The 23,594-nt window shown below is 44.0% G+C and overlaps 1 protein-coding gene across 2 annotated transcripts in view; it reads left to right on the top strand.

Annotated features, from left to right (window-relative positions):
* The first annotated feature begins 12,244 nt into the window (after positions 1-12,244).
* The window catches only part of LOC133370975 (ras-related protein Rab-10-like), a 48,823-nt gene continuing 37,473 nt past the window's right edge, over positions 12,245-23,594 (top strand). The window contains exon 1 of one of the 2 annotated variants that reach the window (XM_061597997.1): positions 12,245-12,739. In XM_061597997.1, the coding sequence (XP_061453981.1) occupies positions 12,583-12,739 (157 nt within the window). In that variant the 5' untranslated portion in view covers positions 12,245-12,582. The remainder of the gene's footprint in view (positions 12,740-23,594) is intronic. The other variant, XM_061597989.1, reaches the window with a different exon arrangement.

Genomic DNA, 23,594 nt, shown 5'->3' with positions numbered 1-23,594 from the left:
TTGTGAAGACTTGAGGGCGGTAAACAGGTATGTGATCCCTTTACACACTGTTGTTCCAGACCCGGTGACAATCATCAGTCAGATTCCATGGGACGCGAAGTGGTTTACCGTCATTGATCTAAAAAATGCCTTTTTCAGCATCCCTCTCCACCCAGATTCGCAGCATTTGTTCGGGTTCGAATGGGACCAGCGCTCTTTCGTTTGGACCCGAATTCCTCAGGGATACTGCGATAGTCCCGGGGTATTTAGCCAGCGTCTACGGGACGACCTCGAGGGGTTCACCCCAAAAGGGGGTTCAGTTCTTGTTTTGTACGTTGATGACATCCTGATTGCGAACGGACACCAGGGGGCGCTGCGAGAAGACGGTAAGGCTTTTCTGCTATACTTGCATTCAAGGGGTCATAAAATCGACCCGAAGAAAATTCAGTGGCTATCAGAGAAAGTTAAATACTTGGGGTTCATTCTAACGCCAGAAGGGCGACAAATGGATCCAGGGCGTGTTTCCACCATACAAAATTGTCCACTCCCAAAGACAAAGAGACAGTTAAGAGGGTTTCTGGGACTGATTGGGTTTTGTAGACCGTGGCTGCCATCCTGTGGAGAATTGAGCAAACCGCTACACGCGCTTACTGCAAGTAAAGCTCCTGATTTGATACAATGGAGCCGGGACAATGAAAAGGCGTTTGAATTACTAAAACAGAGTGTAGCCACGTCTATGTCATTGAAACCGCCGAATTACGGTAAACCCTTTCATTTGTTTGTCCATGAAAGATCGGGGGTAGCTAGCGGAGTTCTGACACAACTGTATGGTCCCAGTCACTTCCCGGTGGCATTTTATTCACAGCAAATTGACAATGTGGCTCGCGGGACTCCCACATGTACACGCACGCTGACAGCGGCGGCTTTACTCTTGACCAAGGTAAAGGGATTGACCCTCGGTCATTCCACTACTGTCTGGACTTCGCATGCACTTTCAGCTTTATTGCGAAAAGGTACCACGCAAGTGTTTTCAGCGCAGAGACAACAACAGCTGGAAGCAGAGCTGCTGGAGGATCCTAATGTGCGGTTTGAACGTTGCGGGCCGTTAAACCCAGACACCCTCCTGCCTGAGTTGCCTCCGCCTTTCCCGGACCATGACTGTGTACAAGTTTTGCAATCCACCTTGCAGATCAGACCGGACCTGTCTGATGAACCGCTACCGGACTCGGATGTCGTTCTCTTCACTGACGGCAGTTCTTACTACCAGGATGGGGTAAGATACACGGGGTTTGCAATCACAACACGATGGGAAGTGATAGAGGCAGCGGCGCTCCCATGACGATGGGGGGCACAAGCGGCAGAGATCTACACTTTAGCCAGAGCATGCCAGTTGTCGGCAGGTAAAAAGGTGACCATCTTCACAGATAGCAGGTATGCTTTTGGGGTCATACATTGTCATATCCATTTGTGGAAGTACAGGGGGTTTACTACTGCGGGGGGCAAACCAATCCAACATCTGGAACTTGTACAAAAGTTGTTACAAACTATTCTTGAACCTTTACAGCTAGCAGTGGTGCATTGTAAAGCACACACCAAGGAACAAGATCCTGTGACATTAGGAAACGCCCTGGCAGATCAAACAGCGCGCCAAGCGGGATTGCTTCCTATAAGTATGCCGACTTTGGCGCTGGCAACCACTGCTTTTGTCCCGCCTGTATCTGTTTCAATACCCCCGCAGGAATTGAAGTGATGGACCGAGCTAGGAGCGATCCTGAAGCAGCAGTTATGGACTATGCCTGACGGTCGAGCATGCCTTCCCAGAGCTTTGTACCACACGGCAGCGAAATGGTTCCACGACCATGGGGGTCACTATGGCAAACATCCGCTAGTGGATTCGATAACGCGCTTCTGGTATGCTCCCGGTATTCAACCAGTATGTGGTGCAATAGTGAAAGCATGTCACATTTGCCAAGCAAACGGCCCAGCTTTACCAAATAGGGCCCCGCAAGGGGGTAGACCCGTACCGGCTGCACCATTCTTACATATCCAAATTGACTTTGTTGATCTCCCTAAAGCAGAAGGAAAGAAACACCTTTTGGTCATGGTATGTCCTTTAACAGCATGGATAGAGGCATTCCCAACCACAAATGCCACCGCCACAACGGTGGCCAAATTACTACTGAAAGAGATAATACCACGGTTCGGGGTTCCAGAGGTAATAGATTCAGACCGAGGAACACATTTCACAGGACAGATTTTGACAAAAGTTGAAGAAGGTCTGGGAATTAAACATCTATTTCACACTGTTTACCATCCACAATCGTCCGGGGCGACGGAGAGACAGAACCAGGAAATTAAGACTGCATTGGCTAAGTATACTCAGGAAACAGGTTTAAGCTGGCCTCAGGTACTCCCTCTCGTTCTTTTCCATTTGCGTACCCGCCCTACCGGAGCCTTAGGGCTCTCACCGTATGAATTAATGTATGGCAGGCCGCCGACAAAAGGGGGGAGCTTGCCAAATGTGGATGTTTCACTATTGGGGGGGGATCACATAACTGTATCCCAGTATCTTTCTCTGCAGAATAGACTCCGTGAATTGTGGAAAGCCGCCGGATCCACCAAGACGGTGCCCCTTGAGGACCAGGTGCATCCATACTGTCCAGGGGACTTTGTGTGGGCAAAGAAATTCGTGAGGGGCGATTCTTTGCAGCCAAGATACACAGGACCACATCACGTCCTTTTAACTACACAAGCAGCCATCTTCCTGGAAGGACGTAAGTCGTGGATACATCATTCCCACGTAAAGCCTGCTGTGGTAGCGGCACCTCCACCTCCCCAGGTCCCCAAAATACGTTCGCAGAGGAACGAAGAAACAGGCCAGTGGCAGGCGGCCCAACTCCCTTTCCAGGACGCAGACATCGAATAAACATCAACGCAGAAATGCTCCGACAGAAATGGAGGGTGCCTGCCTATTTCTGGGTTGCGGGTGTTTTGATTCACCATGCCTGGCCCTTATGTTGCCCCCCAAATGTGAAAATATGCAGTGACAATGACTATTATTATCTGAAAGATTTTGGACGAACAATTCCGAAAACCCAGGACTGTCCAGATCCCTTCCTGTATGATGTGGACCAGATAAAGGAAGGGATGGTGAAGGCCGACATTGCGGGACGGTTATGTCATAAAGCGGCTGTTATATTGCAACACAATTATACAGGCAGCTGGGTAGTACATTGTATCCGTGTGGAAATTGAATGGCCCATCAGACTCGCACTTCGGTGCAGACTTCCGGGAAGGGTGACTTAGCCTGTGCCTGCTTTTGAGACGGGCTCCTGCCTCAAAAGAAGCTTATTCAGATATATCAGTCAGTTTTTTCTTTTTTTTTTGACTGATTAAACTTCTCCCGGGTAGGGAGAAACGAAGAGATTAACCTCAAAGCCTATTTTTGTTGGGACGACCAGATCTCATTAATTTATGGGACGAGGTCCAGCCGACGAAGGTGGGACGGATTTTTAACAGCAAGCTCTATCTGATAAAGCGAACGTTTATCTTATCTTCTAAGAGAGAACGCACTAACAGGCAAGCACCCTTCTTTCTATATTTTTCTTTTACTTGACTTAAATTGTTGCTGTTTAAAAGAGATTTGCCAGATTGATCGGTTTTTGACATCTCACTGGGGAGCCATAACTTCTCTCTGCTACGCACTAATTAATAGCTTATCTCTGTTTTTGTTGCAAAAAGCTGTCCTGGATTTGCATTCTAAAGATATACACAGAAGAGGGATTTCTATTCCAGATTTTTATTTTGAAGAATATTATATTGTCTGAGACTACTCTCTTTTTGGTCTATTTTATTTTGACGAATCTGTTTTCTGACGACTGCCATTAATTGTTTCGATCCTGGGAACTGCATTTTGTTTACTTAACTATGGAGAGATAAGGCTGTCTGCTCTGTTTATACTGTGATGTCACCAAGTTTGGAGTATTAACCCAATTGTTGCTGAAATAAGAAGTGGTTTTCCTATATTTTTCTTTTAAAATGGCAATTAAGAAAGTGGCTGAGAATTTGGAAATAACTATGTTTCAGAAAATAATGGATGAGATTGAGATAACGAAACAAAACCTGCGACAGGGTTGTAAGGAGTTGAAAATTGAATTGAGTAAAATGACGCAGGAGATTAAAGATATAGGGGTCCCTGTGAGAGAGGTGACCCTGGAAGGGGTCCCTGTGAGAGAGGAGACCCCGGAGATTGGAACAAACGTGGAACAGGAAAAAGATTTGGAGTCTATGGACTTTAGAAATAAAATCTATTGTTTGGAGACACAGGAGATTAAAGACATAGGGGTCCTTGTGAGAGAGGAGACCCTGGAGACTGGAACAGGGGTCCCTGTGAGAGAGGAGACCCTGGAGACTGGAACAGGGGTCCCTGTGAGAGAGGAGACCCCGGAGATTGGAACAAACGTGGAACAGGAAAAAGATTTGGAGTCTATGGACTTTAGAAATAAAATCTATTGTTTGGAACTCAATGTTATCTCTGAAGAAATTAATGAAGATTCTAGAGATAAAGTTATCAATGGCATGGATAATCTTCTGGACTGGAATGACGTGATGGAGCCCAATATAGAGAAAATCTATGGAATTAACTGCAGCCATGTGACAATGGAAAAACTTTCAAGAGATGACCCAGTGTATTTTGAAAAAAAGAACAGAGATATGATTTTACAGCAGTATTTCAGCAACCTATTCATAATGGATGGCAAGAAAATATTTGGGATAGAGGTAATTCCCATCAGACTCTTACTATATGACTATGGCTTTGACAGCAAGATTATTATGGAATACTGATAATGGAAGATTGGATACTGAAATTACTGGACTTAACAAGACTACTGAAGATGGAAGATGGAAAATGGAACTAATAGGGATAATAGAACAATGGCACTGAAATTACTGAACCTAACAGATTCTGATGTGATGGATTAATTGAAATGTTTATTTTGACTATGGTTATGACAATAAGATTATCATAATTAGTAATGAGATGGATTAATCGATATGCTTATCTGGAAAAAAAAATTGATAGATATATTTCTTAAAGAATTGAAACCTCTCTTTGACTTTTTGTGGAAAGAATAAAGTAATGTTTATGAGATTTGATGATTAAGTAAGATAACTATTGGAGGAAAGTGATTTTATAATATGACTTAAGAGACAGGATTGTTATATATTATAGACTTATAACTGATCTGATCTTTGACAAATGGGAAGTCAATATTTTACTCTTTATTTTTTATTTTTATTTTTATTTTTATTTTATTTTTATTTTTTTGTTTAACTATTTTTGATTTTGTTTTTTGTCTTTGAATGTTTTATGATTTCGTCTTGTATGTTTTATGAAAATTTGAATAAAAATTATTGAAAAAAAAAAAAAAAAAAAAAAGACTCGCACTTCGGTGCAGACAATATCGCCCTATGCCTAACTATGGTTGTCCCCCTAATGTGGATGTAAAGTCCATAAGAGCAGAGTATAACATGCTTACTTTTCAGACACAAGATAATAGAACTACTTTTCAGCTCAGGACAACAGAAAAACAGAAGTTTTGTGTGGGTATCAGTATACCATCTTGCTATGCGTGGCTGAATGATAAACTGAGTGCTCAGAAACCTGTTCAGAAGCAGGTAACACAGGCTACACATAACATAAAGACATTAGGTGGGTTTAAACAAAGAAATACTAAAATAGGCGATGGGTGGGATGGAAATACGTTTGTTGCCTTAATGGAAGAGACAGCTCCTAAGAAGGGCACTTGTTATGTCTGTGCACACACACCACCACATGGACAGGCTGGAGTCCCCTTGACTGGGGCCCCTTTGCCGTTAAAAGAATATATTTCCTTTGCTTCACATTCCAGCTCACAGGAACTAGAAGGGGGGCTGGTTCTAAGCGGGCCCATCGCCAGATCAGTCTGTGTAGGCAGCGGAAGCCAGCCGACGGGAGGGATGATGTGTGATGGCTTGATTTACTCTACAAACCCGGGTAATTGGACATTTTTAAATGGGACACACAGAGCAGAGGGCTTAACTTGGTTATCCATCTGGCAGCATTTGTTGCGGTTGACTTTTGCAGACCATCATCTGGTGCCTTTCCTCACGGACTTAGTGGACCACCAAATCCCCGGCTGGACTCTGGTGGCTTTGTGGACACTCAGCGGTAAGGAAACTACCAGCATCAGGCTCTTGGACCTGTACTTTAGGAAGGGTGGTGCCAGGGCTTCGGGTTTCCCCCACTCTGCCCACTCTGCGCCGCCGTAACAAGAGAGGCACAGGGGAGGCAGTGCTGAGAGGGTTTTTTCCGATGTATGGCGCAGCTAAAACATACCAGGAACTCATAGAACTTTCCCAAGCCTTTGAACGTTTTATGAATGATTTGGCCATTTCCTTTTCAGACCTTACAAATGAACAAGGACAAATTAGACCTGTAGTTTTGCAAAATCGGCTCGCCTTGGATTTTTTATTGAGCTCTCACGGGGGGGTCTGTTCGTTAATAGGGAGCGAATGTTGTACCCATATTATGGACAGCAAAGCTGACATCATTAAACACATTAATGATATCGGTAATATTTATCATGAGGTAGAGCGCATTGGGAATTTCTCTTTGTTCTCTGGGTTTTCTGACTGGTTTTCTGCATGGCCTGACTGGCACAAAATTTTATTTTACATTGTTATGGTACTTGCTTTGTTGATTTCCATTTGCTGTTGTTTGCAATGTATTCCTAATTTGATTCAATTGGCCTCGGTCTGTTTGGGCAAGCTCACACTGTCCCTTTCCCGAAAACCGCAACCGACTTACATGGAAATGGCTTTGAGACCGATTTGGCAACCCAAGCAAGGTAATACAGCTACCTGAGAGACTAGTTAGTCTCTCAGGGCTGAAAGGGGGGACTGTTAGGGATAAATTGAAACCCCCAGTGCTTGTAAGACTATAGTTCACTTGTCCTACCTAAACCAGCTTGGGCTTCACGGGAAATAGAACCAAAGTGGCCTTTATTTGACTTTTGATATAAAATGTCGGTTTATTTCCTGGTGACCTGACCCTTACCTACATTCCAGTGGCTCGCATAATAAAAGCCGGTTTAAGCTGGAAACTTCCCTACTATGCATTTCTGTATCACATTTATGCTTATGGCCTTGCTTATTGTTACAAATGTTCCTTGCATAGATATGTCAAACGCTGTTCCAATGTCCCACAAACCTTGACTGTAAAACTCCTTTGATATGTAAGCAAAGTAATATCATGTCTGTCTCCAGTTTAGGGGGCACCCGGTTGCAGCTGGGCCTCCCCTCAATAGTTGCCTTTGTCTGTTGCTGCATAGTGCTTATCTCAAGGACATGCGAAGTATGCAGACATAGAGTCTGAGAGATAGTCTTGATGTTTCCTCTTTTGTCCTTTCCCCTGTACCCCCTTACCTCCTTACATATGCCCCAAAGCTATAACAGTTAGAAATTGCTTCTTTTGTATTTTATGACGTGAACCCGATATTGTAAACTTCGGGGTAAGCCTATATAAACCCTTGGACACCAATAAACGAGGTTCCCATGCTGGCCTGCTTCAGCTTGTAAGTATTGGGTCCCCTTTGCAAAGGTTTTTGTCTCGTGTTACTTGATCTCTGATAGTGGGTTCATTTGCACTCAACTCCGCACTCTTCCCGGGTGTAATAAGCGAGTTGGGGTTGACAGGGCGACTTGCGTGTTGGGTTTGGACCTAACAGCATGCATTACAAACTAGGAATATTCTTTTTCATAGAAGTTATTCTGGAAACGGTAGGTGCATAAAAGATTAGGAGAGAGGGGCAAAGCCAATGCTGTATTTAAAATTATTGTGGAGAGGACCAATTTCAGAAAAATTCCAGTTTGACTTAAATCAGCCTCTAAATCAATATATTGTCCTTTAGATAAGTCATTTGATTTTCTAAGAGGATGAGAGCGATTTCCAATGTCACATTTTTCTACTTGCATTGTTAAAAATAATTTAGAAAAACAGCCAGCTGGAAGCAGCCTTAAATAGGTATTGTGAAGTCCCATTGTGCATTCACAGGCCACAAAATCCTCTGGAAAACTTTGACAGAGTAAAGAAATATTACCCCCTTCACACATTGCTCACATGAAGGGACTCCACACAATTAAAGGGGCAGTGGATGTGTAATGGGAAAATCTAGAAATAAAGACCTCTTGCTTCCACAAGAGTTGGAATCTTAATTACACAGGTTTCAAGCTTCCATGGAAGACTTTGAGCACACAGATCTATGTCTGTAGGTTTCTTCATTGCAGACTCAATGCAGGGGAACAGCTGCAGCACTAGGGGACTGAAGAAGACCTGCCCTGGTAGTGAGTATCTGAGCATTTCAGTGCTTGCTGCTCGCTCCTTTGAGTTGCTGTCCCTTGAGACAGCGGAAGTCCCTAGTAAGTGCTGCAAGGACTGGGACCCCTACCTGACCCTGGCTCCAGAGAGAGGCTGCAGTTAATCTTGCAGCCTCTTTCATCAGCTGCTGGCTGGGGCAGGAGGCATAAAAGCCCAGCTGCCCTTGGGTGGCAGGTCTGCTGCTGCCAGGGTCGCCACTGAAGGGGCAACGCCAAAGGGAGTTGCCCTTTGGGGATCCCCTTAGTGAGGGCGAGGGCGCTACCCCCCTTCTATTACCTTTTTTCTTCTTTTTCTTTTTAATTTGTTTTTTTAAAAACCAGTCTAGAGGAGATTGGTGGCGGGGAGGGTGTGTGGTGCATGTGTTGTTCCTGCACAGAGTGGGAGCCTATGCAGTAAACTGAATGATGGGAGAAAGTCGCCAGATGCCTTCAGAATGAGAGTCTGTAACTGGCAGAAGGCTGGCCCTCCCTGGGTGTGAGAAAGGATGGGGAGTAGATGGGCCCTGTGTGAAAAAGTTTGAATGGGTATGACTGTTCCCAATTCTCGCAGAGGTCTGCTGGGACAATTGGCTCTGGGAGGCTTTGTTGGTGGGCTCATGTTGGGGTCCATATCAGGTGTTTAGGAGGAGTCTTAGTACGGAGGAACATGGGTGATGCCTCCCCAATTTCAGTAATTACGGGCAGAGGGAAATGTAGCCATGGGAAGGTGGTGAATTACCACAGAAGACAAGGGCAAGGGTAACTGTGCCTTGTTCCTTGCTGCCACTCCTCTCATAGATGGGTTCCTCGTTGCTGATCTGCTGTGCCCACTGGCCTGTGTGTGTTGTTGTTTGACGCAAGATCAGTACACAATAAGACCACTCTCATCCATGATTTGATTATGGATGAAGGTGCCGATTTGGTGTGCATTGCCAAGACCTAGGTGGGTGAGCTGGGAGCAGTTGATCTGACCCAACTTTGCCCACCTGGATACTCAGTGCAACACCAGCACAGGCTGCAGAGATGGGGGGAAGGCGTTGCTGTGGTCTACAGAACTTCCATCTCTGTCACCAGGAAACTACTCTGTCTTGCAGCTGGTTGTGAGGGCCTGCACCTGGTGTTGGGCTGAGGAAACAGTAAACTAGGGTTGCTGCTGGTGTATCGCCCACCCTGCTGCCCGGCAGCTTCTCTGACCAAGCTGGCGGAGGCCATCCCGGCTGTGGCGTTGGAGGAGCCCAGAACGATAGTGCTGGATGATTTCAATGTCCATGCTGAGGCTGCCCCTAGTGTATATAATAATAATAATAATAATAATAATAATAATAATATTTTATTTATTGGTCGCCTATCTGTCCAGGTTAGTGGACACTCTAGGCGACTTACAATAACAAAAAGCTATACATAATATACATATACAAAAACAAACCACAGTCCTAAACAATTTAAAACCAATTTCCAATTAAAACATTATAAAAAAAAAGCAGCACACAAAAAACAAACAAACAAACACCCAGGCCATCCCAGCCAGCTGGCTTATGTATCCCTCCAGAGAGGAACAGGTGGTAGCAATCAGTCCCAACTGGCTGGGTACCTGGGGCCTGGTCCTGCAGGATGCAGGTCTGCCAGGCAGAAGTCCCACAGGGAAGGGTGGTGGAGGTAGTGATCCCACAGCAGCAGCCGGCGCCGGTAAAGTATTTACGGGTAAAAGTATGTATACGGGTAAAGTATTTACGGGTAAAGTATTTACGGGTAAAGTATTTACGGGTAAAGTATTTAATAGAAAAGATAAAGGAAAGTTTCTTGGCACAAATAAAAATAACAAAGCTGTTTGCCTAGCTATACTTACAAGAGTATAGGATTTCTCACTGAATAGCCTTCTTCCCCTCAGGGAGTTGCAAGTCAAGATGTAAATGGAGCCACAACAGAACATCACCATAGGCAAGGTGGTGCTCCAAAGTGGGACACAAACCCAGCGTTCTGAGCCCCCTCTTATGGAGGAAAATTCCCTCCCAGCCAGAGACAATTAACCAATTAACATTTTCATCAAAGGGATGAAAAAACAATGTTCCCACAGCACCTGGCTCTTGGTTTCCCATAACAAAGCAAGGAGTTTTACGGCGGAACCAGGCCCCTTCCACTGATAAGAAGGTGCAAAATTACTGCAAGCTGGTACAGCTGTGTTGTAAAAATTACCAAGTCACAGTGATGAAAGAACATCAAAGTTTTAACTGCTTGCTAGCAAGCTAACAAGGAAGCTGTCAAGGGGAAGAATTCCCCATAAGGCTTTGGGAGTTAGCCATTTTAACTGCAGGCCAGGGTAAGGCTGGCAAGCTGGCATGACACTAACCTATAGGGAAAAATAAGGACTGAGGTTCATGAACACCTTCTGTTTTTTAAAAAATCTATATTTTAAATAATACTGGCTGTGGATTCATTTTAAAGGTCCCTTTTCCAACCTGTTGCATGCTGACACACTGAACAAGAAGCCAGTAGTGGGAGTGTGGAGAGAAGGTGGGTATTTACTCACTTACTGCAAAACAACAAAACCCAACTCCCACTCCAATGGCTCTCCTAAACCCATGCCACTTCCACCATTCAAGTCTCTCTAATTCCTTCTGAACCCTTAACAATAATGCAGTAACTGTGGGATACAGATGTGGTTCGAAGCCAGTCACACAGATATCATATTTACAAAGGTATTTATGCTCATTTATTACAAGAATATTAAGTGCACACACTTACCAGCTTACTTTAAAATAGCACTGTGTCTTGAAACGGAAAAAAATGCTGTGTTAACTTGTTACTGTCACTTTAAATAGAACAGCTTATATTCAGCTATCAGTGTTATACTAAGACAGCTTTAAGGAAGAAGTTAGTTACCCTATTAAAACCCTTCAGCCAAATTTCCCTTTTATTCTTTCTGTTAAGTCTTATTAACACTACTAAGAACTCTTCCGGAAGCCTCTTTTTTCCACCCCTTTACTGACCTAATGAAACATAAGTTTGTCTTGCTGTCCTGTCCTGAAACTCTTCTCTTGGTACTCCTACCAGACACCAGAGACCAGCTTTCCAAGTTGCTGCTCACTTTTTCCTTCAGTGCTGCAGACAGGCCCTCACCTTGCCTCTTCAGCCTAAGCCAAGTAATTCAGCTATCCCCACCTAATCACTGCACCTGCCTCTTGGATCTTCGTTCTGCTTCTTCCCTGATCCTCTCCCTCATCTCCTTGCTGACTCCATGAACTCCAAGCACCAACAACTAACTGCTGACCAGCACCCAGCCCTATATACACTTCTGGCCCCTCTAGTCCAGCCTGTCAGTTAAGGATCCAAGCAACAGTTAAACTAACGTCCACTGGACCAGACACAAAACTTCCCACATCAAATACACTATAATGTACATTACAAATGTCAGAACACATTACACAACACACTGTTGCAACCTGCCCTGGGGATTGCTGGTGAAGGGCGGGTAATAAATTTAATTATTATCATCATTAAATCTTCATGTAAATAAACAGGATTTCTTCACAGGGTGCAATTCCACCTAATGGGGCTATTCCTCTTGAGTATTACTATGGGTGGGTGGAGTAAAATGAAAATATGATGGAATGGGGAAGCAGATGAATTAGAAATGACACACTGTAGCTAGTGCCTGTGGTTCATTAGCCCTGGCTTCTAAAATGTGTGAGGTATTTCACATCAAAAGAGGATGCTGCAGCTCTTGAGATATCAAAGAACTAGTCAAGAAGGGATGTCAATTTTTTCCCCTGGCAGGTCTCCAGCAGCTGCAAGGTAGGCAGCCATGTAAAGGGAAAACTTGACCAGTTGAATTTCTGCCTTCTATATTGCTGTTAAAGGCACAGGGAGCCCTGCCCTCGTAGCGCGAAGGGGGCAACCTACTGTTAGGCAACTAGTTAAGCAGCCAATGAGCAGTCAGTCAGTCAGTCCGTCCTAAATACAAAAAGTATTAGGTGACAGCAGGTCCGCTCCAAACTAAATGAAAAGCGCGAGAGAGCGGCCAGGCCGCATTTTCAGCTTGTGTACAGTCAAGGATTACCACGGCTCTAGGGAGGGAACCAGCGGAGGAAGGGCGGGCCCTCCTTGAGCCGCGTTTCTTGAGGAGGAAGGGGTGAGGAGCGACGGGCAAGTTTCGGTTCAGTCCCGATCCAAGAGTAGGTACAGGCGCTCCCTTCTTGGTACCGGGTCATGGCTCCGCCGGGAGTCTACGAAGCGGAGAAAGTGCTGCAGGCCAAAATAGTAATGGCAGGGGAGTCCTGCGCAGGAAAAACTTCTATCCTGAGGCGATACACTGAACTCTGCCCAGCCACGCTCTCGCCGCCCACTTCCTATATCGCCACTATCGGTGAGTAATCAGTGTTTCGTCAGCCCCCATTCACTTACCCTTTCTCTTAGTCTCTTTTTATTATCTGTTGAACGAGATGTTCTGGCTGCTCTCTGCCCCGTTGTGTTCTAAAATCAGATTATTTCCTCGCATAATAAGACACACATTTTTTAAAAAAAGTCTTTGGTGCGGTATTGTAGTTTAATATGAGAGCGTAGTAAGCAGTCTTGCGACCTCCAAAGACATCTTTAAGCAGCTTCCAAGTCTGTCTGAAGATCTCTGTAAACGTTGAGCACTTTGTGTATGAAAACTTTTAGACTATTAGCAATTTAAGTTGTTTCTCTGGCTTTGGTCTCACACCTATTAGATACATCAAATTCCGCCGCAATACCCACCTTTTCTGTGAAGCCTTTGGCACAACCCCGTTGCTCTCTTGCCCTACAATAAACACCATTTAACGGACATTACAGTCCTATGCACACTTCACTGGGAGTAAGCCTCATTCAATTCACTGAGGTTTTTTGCTGAGTAAACATGCACAGGATGACCATGTGAAACAATCGGATATTTTTCCCGTTTAGTCCTGCTTTCCTCCCGTTCTGTTTCCTGTGTCAAAGTTTAGATTGTGTGCTTCTTAGGGCAGGGCCTTGCCCTTTTTGTTCTTTGTCAAGTGCCATGTAAATAGCCCTATAGAAATGAATAATGTTAATACATCGTGGCTTCTTTGAGAAATGTAACTACTTCCACTTTGCAGATTGCCATTCTAGGTGTGAGCAGGCTAGATCCCATAGAAGTCTGTATGAGGGAAGTTATAATGTAACATTCCTTCACATTCCACCACTTTTGTGAACTATAGACCACATTACAGATTCACTAATAGGGAAAAACCCCTTGCGGTTTAGGAATGTACTTATACCCAACAGATATTTCTATCAAACTTTAAAAGGCAGGGAAATTGGGCTGCTGTAGTGAATGCACCAGGGGAGCAGGAGACCTGACTTCCTCTCTGAGATATTGTACTGCCCTACAAATTTGTCACAATGCAAACACAATTTGGGTTGGTCTTTCACAGTCCAATCCACTTCCTGTGTAGCTTGGAAGAATTTGGTAACATATGCCTCTGAGCCTGTTTGGAGTGGTGGGCAACACCTGCAATCAGCCCAAATAACAGAAACAAGACATGTGCTGTGCTGATCTTGTTTTAGCAGGGAGGAAGCAACAAAATTAAGACAGTTTATATAGTTCAGATAGTTACTTTAAATATATTTGATTTACTTTGCAATTTTAGTGAAGTTTCTTATAGTAAATCATTTTCTTTTGCTTCTGTTTCTGTGAATATGTGAAGTATAGCAAACTTTGCCAAATTTACACTAAAAAAACTCCAAAAACAATTGTGGAATAATGGCACTAACTGTTCTGCAGAATAGTTTCCAGCGGACACGAGGAGTGTCTCAGTTTGCACATGATAAAACAGTGGGAGATGAAATATATTCTAGAAAATTTCTAGGTGTGCTCTATGTTTTTAATTTAAGTGGAGTGGTTTAAGCATAGTAGGCTGAAAACATGCATTTTGATCAGGCCAAGTCTGTTTTTTCCAACAGCTGGATTCATTGCTGAAGTAGCAACATACTGTAATCAGTCTGATTTTACACCAAACAGCAGTTTCAGATTCAACTATTAATGCACCCAAAATAGAAATAGAACATAACCTCCTGTTTGAAACACAAAAGGCTGTCTTCACCATCATATAACATTAACCAATAAAAAAGGGTTTGAAAGTAATAAAAATAAATTTGACACAGATTTCTAGGATGAATAATAAGAGAAATATAATTTTCTAGGTTACATTCTCTGTAGAAACACAGGAAAGAAGCAAAGTAAGAAGAACAGCAGCAAACATACAAAAAATGTAATTCTCCATCTTTGGAGATGGTAGGTGTTGCCACCACTCCCCATATGCTCAGAGGCGCATGTTACCAAATTCTTCCAAGCTACACAGGAAGTGGATTGGACTGTGAAAGACCAACCCAAATTGTGTTTTCCTTTTGACAAATTTGTAGGGCAGTCCAATGTCTCAGAGGGAGGTCAGGTCTCCTGCTCCCCTGGTGTATTCACTATAGCTGCCCAATTTCCGTGCTTTTTAAAGTTTGATAGAAATATCTGTGGGCTATAGGTATGTTCTTCAACCACAAAGGTTTTTTTTGCCTGTTAGTGAATTTCTCTGCTTTTTAATCTAGAAGGTAAGAAACGGAATCATGTGTGAGTTTGCTGTGAATGGGTTGATCATCTGCATGCTTATTGAGTTCAGTGGGATTTACTCCCCAGAAATCATGCCTAGGATAGGTGAAACTGACTACGGGGGCATGGGGAGAGGAGGAGGAGGAGGATGGGGAGGGGAGGAGGAGGAGGATGGGGAGGGGAGGAGAGGAGGAGGAGGACGGGGAGGGGAGCGGAGGACGGGGAGGGGAGCGGAGGACGGGGAGGGGAGCGGAGGATGGGGAGGGGAGCGGAGGATGGGGAGGGGAGCGGAGGATGGGGAGGGGAGGAGGATGGGGAGGGGAGGAGGAAGGGCAGAGGGAAGCAGGGGGATGGGAGAAGACGGGAGGAGGAGGGGAGGAGGAGGGCAGATTTAATTATTTGCATGCTTAGTGGGTTTATTTATTGATTGCATTTGTATACCGCCTTATAGCTGAAGCTCTCTGGGCGGTTTAGTGGGATTTACTCCCATGCAATCATGCGTAGGATAGTGAAACTGCTCATGGGGGAGGAGAAGAGAGAGGGAGGGCTGGAGTGGACAGTGGAGGAGGAGGAAGGGAAAGGAGTGGGGAAGGTACAAAGAACTGCAGCCAGAATGTTAACTGGTGCTGGACTTAGAGAACGTACAACTCCTTTATTGTACCAGCTCCACTGGCTGCCAATTTGTTTCCGGGCACAATTCAAAGTGCTGGTTTTGACCTATAAAGCCCTATACGGCCTAGGTCCAGGCTATCTGTTAGATCGTATCTCCCTTTATGAACCTGCTCGGCCTTTGAGATCATCTGGTGAGACTCTTCTCTCCGTTCCATCTTCTTCGCAAGTTTTTCTTGTGCAGACACAGCGTAGGGCCTTTTCAGTGGCTGCCCCTAGATTATGGAACTCTCTCCCCAATGAGGTTCGTACGGCTCCCTCGTTATTGTCTTTTCGTACCCAGTTGAAGACTGTTTTGTTTAGACGGGCTTTTAATTAACAATGTTTATCTATTTTTAATCTATTTTGGATTTAATGTATTTTTAACTGTTTAATTGTATTCTTGCTTGATTTTAATTGTTTTGGTTTAGTCTAATTATGTTTTAATTGTAAGCCGCCCTGAGTCTTTGGAGAAAGGGCGGGGTATAAATATTTTAAATAAATAAAATAAATAAATAAGGAAAGAGGGAAGGAGAAGAGAGGGGGGATTGGGAGGGGAAAGGCAGGTTTGATTATTTGCACAATTTTTGGGTTCAGTGGGATTTACCCTTGTGCAATCATGTTTAGAATAGGTAAAACTGACCGAGGAGGAGGAGTGGGAGGGAACAGGAGAGAGAAGGAGGAAGGGGGGAGAAGGGGGGAGAAGGGAACAGAAGGAGGAGGAAGGAAGGGATTTGAATGGTAGGAGGAGGGGGGAAGGGTCAAGAGGAAGGAGATAGGAGGGAGGAGGGCAGGGCAGGGCAGGGCAGGTTTGATCATTTGCATGCTTTTTGAGTTCAGTGGGGTTTTCTCATGTACAGTCATGCTTAGGATAGGTGAAACTGACCTGGGGGGGTAGGGAGGAGAAGAGGGAGACAAGGGGAGGAAGGGTAGTGGAAGGAGGAGGGGGAGGAGATTGGGTGGGTGGGTATTGAGCAGAGGGAAAGCCCCTTTCCTTTCCAAAAGGAAAACATTGTGAACAGTATCATTGTTTTTCAGGGTCTCCCACATTTTTTTATTGTATAACAGGCACATGTAGGCTCGCACCCAAACTTAAACCAAAGCTGTCCCTGGCTACATCCACACCAGACCTTTATTTCACTTTAGACAGTCATGGCTTCCCCCAAAGAATCTTGAGAAGTGTAGTTTGTGAAGGGTGCTGAGAGTTGGTAGATGAGGCCCTATTCCCCTCACAGAGATACAATCCCTAGAAGAAGGGCTGACTGTTCAATCACTCTGGCCACTGGAGCTCTGTCAGTTCTGGAACTCCTAACAGTTCTCAACACCTGTCACAAACTACACTTCCCAGCATTCTTTGGGGGAAGCCATGACTGTCTAAAGTGAAATAAAGGTCTGGCCTGGGTGTGGCCCCCCGATTAGCCAAGCTAAACAGATGTGAGTCTGGCTTTTAGAACACTAACAGTTCTTACTGACCATACCCAACGCTATAATACACTTCAATGTTAAATTTATTAAATTAATTAAAAAGCGGCTATGCATTTTTTGTAACTTTTAAACTGCAGAAGACCTTCATCAGAGTATGGGGCAACATCAGTAATAAGATTACAGGCACTCTGTGAGCCTGGCTGATTTTTAATTAATTTCAACTAATTATGGGAACTCTGGCAGAAAAAAAGTCCAGAAGGGGTCTGGATTTTTCCCTGTTTTACACTTTGATCTCTTGATTCTCTCTGAGTGTTTTTTTTGTATATCACCATGAAAACTTAGAGGGTTGTTAAGCAAGCATTTCTGAGTTCAAGACTATAAGTTGTGTAAGGTTTTGTTTTGAAATGAGTTTATGGGAAGCAGCAGAGTGGCATGGGGGGTATTTTCAATTTAACATTGTGGATGGTGAAAAATCCATGCTGGCTATAGTATACAGCCATTGTTGTGGCTGTATAATTATTATACAGCTACAATGGTTACACATCATGGATTAAGAGTGTATATCATGAGTACATGAGGTATACACTCTCATACTTGAATCTGCTGTGTGCATGAATTCCATGTGTATGGCTGTGAGCACACATTAGTCACCTACAGCAAAGCATTTCCATTGTCCACACCTGGAGCAGGAACGTGTTGATTTGCCGCTAAGTTGTGAAATCTCTTTGAATTGATTAAAAAAAAATGCACACAAGCTGCTCTCACCAGGTTTTACAGTAAAAGGGGGCTGGGTTTGACTAGGATAGCGTGCCCCCATTTTCAGAAAAGAGGTGGAGACGCACTGGAACTGGCAGAACAGTAAGTGTGTCTCTACCCTGTATGTGATTGTAGCCTCCCTGAATGTACAAGTGTATAGTTATGAATGATGAAACAGACATGCAAAATAGGAGTGGTTTATAATTTACACAAATAATATTTTGTGTGCTAGGACGTTTCTGCACGGGAATATAGAAATTGGAATGGGAAAGAATGGGAATGTACTTGCTTGTTGGCATGTTATCCCAAAAACAGAAGTGTGGAAAGCTGTACCTGCAAGATAAATGCTTGCTGTGATGCAGAGATACATTACAGCTGGGTAGAGTGCCTGCTTTGCATTCAGAAGGTCCCTGGTTCAATCCTTGACACCTCCAGTTAGTGCTGGGAGAGACCCTGTCTGAAATTCTGGAGAGCCACTGCCAATCAGTATAGATCAAGGGTAGTCAACATGATGATTTCCAGATGTTGTTGGACCACCACTGCCATCATTTTCATCATTAGCCAAGGCGGCTGGAGCTGATGGGAGTCCAACAATGTCTGGAAGGTGCCATGTTGGCTACCCCTGGTGTGGACACTACTGAGCAAGATGGACCAGTGATCTGCGTTGGTATAAGGCAGTGTTCCTCTTAGCTCCTTGCATAGTTAAAGTGACCTTCTTCAGTGCGGAGCCTTGTGTATCAATGGAGGGTCTTTCACAATTGAGTATGCTGATCTTCCCTGCCGCCCAGTTTATCTGTATTGTCTCTTAGGAGGATATTGCCTGAAGAGGGCTTATGCCTATAGAGATTAATCCTTTCACCCCTCATGTCCAGCTTTGACATCTTCAGATATTTCATTGCCCAGGAGAATTGAGATGGGATGGAGTCAAGGACTCAAATGTTTTCACAGTATGTCTGTCATTAATTTGGAGAAAGATTATTGTGATTGGCATGTACAAAAAACCTCCCTGTATATGTACATTCAGCTATTCAAATTATTTTTGAAAGGACTTGTTGCAGTGGGAGATTCCCAGGGATTATCTTGTTCTCTTAAGCCTTTCTGCGAGAATAACCCCAGACAGCCTATCAGTTTGACAGGGAAATGCCTTTGAAAAGAGGGAAGCAAGATTACCCTTTGCATTTAGTGCCTGTTATTCTACTTCTTCATTTTAGAAATGTTGTGGGCAACAACTTGAAAGACTTAGTATGCTGGAAAAATGTACTTATGCCAACATCTGTAACTGTCTTTGCTATTTGTGTTCTGGGTTCTCTGTGGCCTACGAATGTTAAGGAGGGTTTCTCTCCCCATATGAGTCCTTCTGTCTGATGTGACAGTACTCAAGATGCTGTTAATCCATTTTTTAAAATTAATAATAATTCCATGTTGTCAGTGTGTGTGACACTTTGTAGATTTCCAGACACAAAGTCCCTGCACCCAAAGATCTTACAGTCTAAATGTTGATAGTGAATCTGAGAAAGGGAAAACCAAAGGTAGTAACAGACAGGGCCGGCCCCAGGCATGCCAGGGCCCTTGGGCATCAGTTTTCCCTCAGCCCTGGTGTGTGTGTGTGCACACACGCCTTCCCCACCCCCGCCTACCTCTTGCCTGTCTTTTAGCATTGCCAGTGACCAAGATGGTGGCCATGGTTTCCCTAAGGGGATGAAGCCTCCGCCGCCATCTTGGTTGATGGCACACGTGTGTGCTATGTGCACTCATATCTGCCATCAACCAAGATGGCGGCAGGGGCTTCAGCACCTTAGTGAAACCTCGGCTGCCATCTTCATTAGGGGCAATGCTAAAAGGTAGGAGACAGGTAGGTGGGGCGAGGGAATGGTGGGCAGGTGGAAGCTCCTGCCCTGTGATCCGCAGCTGCTACCACAGATCGCGGAGGGTGAGTGGAGGGCCCCTACACCTCCAGGGGCCCTCGGGCCAGTGCCCCACCTAGCTGCCCTTTAGAACCGGCCCTGGTAATGGATGTATATGAAAAATGCAGTGAAGCATGGCTACAGTTGAGCATGGCTAGTTATTTACTGTTACAGCCATAATGTATATTGTAATAGATTAATGGTGGTTTTATCTGAAGGCTACAGTTCAACAGAGAATTGCCTGTGCTTACATTAATTTTTTTCAATTTATTGGAAATGGAAATGGAGTGCATTCAAGTCGATCCTGACTTTTGGCGACCCTATGAATAGGGTTTTCATGGTAAGTGGTATTCAGAGGGGGTTTACCATTGCCTTCCTCTGAGGCTAGTCCTCCCCAGCTGGCTAGAGCCTGCTCAGCTTGCCACAGCTGCACAAGGCAGCCCCTTCCTTGTCCGCAACTGCCAGCTGGGGGGCAACTGGGCTCCTTGGGACTATGCAGCTTGCCCATGACTGCACAGGTGGCAGGGCACGTAACCCCTGAGCCACTCTCTGTGTGAGCGATCTTTAGCGGGCCCTTGACACCCAGGAGACACGAGTGGGGATTTGAACTCACAGACTCTGGACTCCAGCCAGGCTGTCCTCCCCACTGTGCTATACCATAATAAATTAAGTGCACCTAATTATGTAGTGGATTGTGGCCATGATTTAATTTTTTTTTTTAAATTGTGTCATTGTTTTTTTATACTATCACTCTGCTTCCTCTCTTTTTTCAAATTGGCATATGAATGTATAAATAAAATAAATATCAGAACCTTACATGAAAATTGTACTGAAAATCCATTTGTGTACTGATTAGTACTTTGGACATCCTTGAGTCCCACTGATTTCCATTTGATTTGTCAAACTGAATAAAAGTGTCAGAATCTTTATGAGAGGTAGATGAGTTAAGGCTGGATTCTGTCAATCTAATGCAAAAATGCTAACGAAGCTCTGCTCTTTATAGTCAACCCCATCTGGAAGTTTACAGTTTAAACCAGCTGCCATCAGACCATTGATTCTGAAAAGGAAAGTGTCCTCTTCCTCTGGGAGCAAGGGAAGAGGGAATAGGCCCATCTTCTGTGAAGAAGGATAACTGGAAAGAATTGGCAGTTGGTTCTATGATGGGGGGGAAAGAGCAGAACAAGTATGAAACCAGACTGTGCCGTTGTAAGGCACTTCGTGGACTTTGTGACTTGAAAAGCAAAAGCTATTCTAACTAATGGTGGAGAATAAAATGGATTTTTACAGAATGGGCTGAGACTGTCATACATGTCAGACTCAGAATGTGGGTGTTGCAACTCAGCTGAATAAGTGATAATACCTAGCCACATCACATAGCCAACTTTGGGCACAGTCAGCCAGTTGTTTTTCATCACTATTCAGATTGAGTTGTCAGAATCACTTGTCACAAGTACCGGCTACAGATTCAACATGCCAGTTTTTGACCCATACTAGGAAAGTTTGCAGCAGTGTGCAAGTCTTACTATTCAAACAATCTTTCACCATGAGCACAACGTAATCCAATGTATACAATGGTCATGCAAAATGACTAAGTGGGTTGATCTGCATGTCTCCTCCTTTGAGTTCACATTTAGCCTGTTCCATTGTCTTGCTAGTCCAGATCGGATATTAGGGGTTCCTTGTAGATATCAAGAAGCAATATTTAGTGCTCCGTGTGTACAGATCCTGATTTACCACACCATATCAACTTTTTTGTGTTTTTCTGGGGGGCGGGGGTATTAATAGATTATCAAAAAGTCAATATTGCAACTGGAGACAAGGAAAGATGGCAGTTTTGACATTCCTTATTTTCAAGCCTTTCTGGTTTCCCTGCCCAATCAATTTTCCCCAGGAACAGTTGGCTTTGAGAAAGACAAAGAGAGTTTTAATACAATGGGAAAATAATAAACGGGAAAGGGAGGGGAGGCTTTTTGTGCATGGCGAGACTTCAGCAGAAGATTAACAGTCAATTAGAGAACAATTCTAGAAAAGGTTGTCAGGTTGCATTAAATTTCTCAGATTTATCCTTCCTATAATACATGATTCATTCTTTAATGTACAGGTCTAAAAGGTCTTCAAACCAATTTTCAGTAAGAAGTGCAGAACATTATTTCTAGAACTGTAAAATAATACTCCTGTAGCAAAGTGACAGTTTGAGTGTCTTAAAAGGTGATTAAATGAGAATTCTAGCTTTAGAGAAAAAACTAAATTAATTCATTTCTTGGGATCGTATCAAGATACCTTGATAAGGTGCCACTTCACAAACATTTGGAGTGGCATAGTAACTTACAATCTGCATGCAGGAAACTTGCACAAATTGTAGTACTTAGCCAAATACACATTTAGTTGGGCTGCACAAATTCCTGTGATAAATTAAAGACTTTCCTAGGAATGTGTGAGCAAATGCCAGGAACTGTTTTTTTACTTAACAAAATTTATATACTTGATTGTGACAAACCTCTAAGTGGTTTACAAAATTATCATTAAAAACAGTTAAAACAAGTAATTAAAAACAATGTAGATTAAAAGTAAAACACATCAGCATCTATGTATCTTGATAGGCTTGCCTAAACAAAGTCTGAAGATTAGGAAACTGAGTGGATTAGGAAAGTAGATTAGGAAACTGAGAGACAATGCTGATGGAATGGGTCACAGTAGGAGGCTGGTAAGTAGGAATATGAGATAATGCATGGAGCTGAGGTAAGTAGAATCAGGAATCATCTCCCATGGGGCCTATAGGCTAGGCCTGGAGAACCTGTGGCCCACCAGACATTGTTGGAATCCGTCCCTGAACGTTGGGCAGGCTGGATGGGGCTGATGGGAACTGAAGTCTAACATCTGGATGGCCACAGGCTCCCCATTTCTGATATAGACAGAAGTAGATGTGCATGAACCAGAAATATAGGCAAAGCAGGGCTGGGGAACTTCAGGCTTAGAGGCCAAATGCAACTTTCTGGGCCTCCCTGTCTAGCCATTGGGACTCCCCTAAGGCCATGCTGTCTCCCCATCTCCAGCCACACTCTTCAGTGACCCTGCTGCATGGCCTCCTTGAGTGCTTTTGCTAGGGTAGAATGTGCTCTTGAATTGTGATTAGGATTCTTGCTTGCCTGGATGGAGGATGAAGAGATGTGTGGGTGTGCATAGACCTTGACATAGCTGGAATGTACCCTGTTGTACAAAAGCAAGAGTCACATGTGCTGCTCAACCTACTTGGCCTCTGGCCATGCCCACCACTGGAAATGTGGCCCTTGGGCTGAAAAAAGTCCTCCAGCACAGGCAAGAGGGACAATAAAGGGGGGGAGAATGCTGAATTCCTTATGTTGATTTGAATGAATTTGGGCTGTAGATCTGTTGTGTAAAGATTAAGTAGGCTATCAAATGCTAAGATCAGAGACTGAACTATGAACAAGCAGGAAATAGTTAATTTTTTTCTTTAAATGTCTATTTAAAAAAATTAACATAGCATTTTTATATTTAAGCATATTTGCTCTACATTGTTAATTGGCTTGGCTAAATTTTTTATTTTATTTATTGTATTTATATCCTATCCTTCCTCCCAAAGGAGCCCAGTGAGAACTCAGTGGAGTATTTTAGTGCCCATTTGCCCATTACTTGCCCTGGGACCTGCTGGTAAATATAATAGAAATTGCTCAGGCTGCTCATGCCTGTGAAGAATGTGAATAAATGCCTGCTGCTCTTGATATGCTGTAGTGGAAGTTGGTTCAATCCTACCTAGGTCATTCTGAAGGACAGAGAATGTCTCCTCCTCTGAGCCCTGGCACTACTATTAGAATAACAGAGCAGGGGAAGGATGTACCTGGACCTGAGCACCGCTGGTTGGGGCTGATGGACATTATAGTCCAAAA

This window comes from Rhineura floridana, chromosome 1 (genome assembly GCF_030035675.1).
Source record: "Rhineura floridana isolate rRhiFlo1 chromosome 1, rRhiFlo1.hap2, whole genome shotgun sequence".
Taxonomy (NCBI): domain Eukaryota; kingdom Metazoa; phylum Chordata; class Lepidosauria; order Squamata; family Rhineuridae; genus Rhineura; species Rhineura floridana.
The sequence above is the reverse complement of the archived record's forward strand: the minus strand, read 5'-3'. Positions and strand labels throughout refer to the sequence as shown.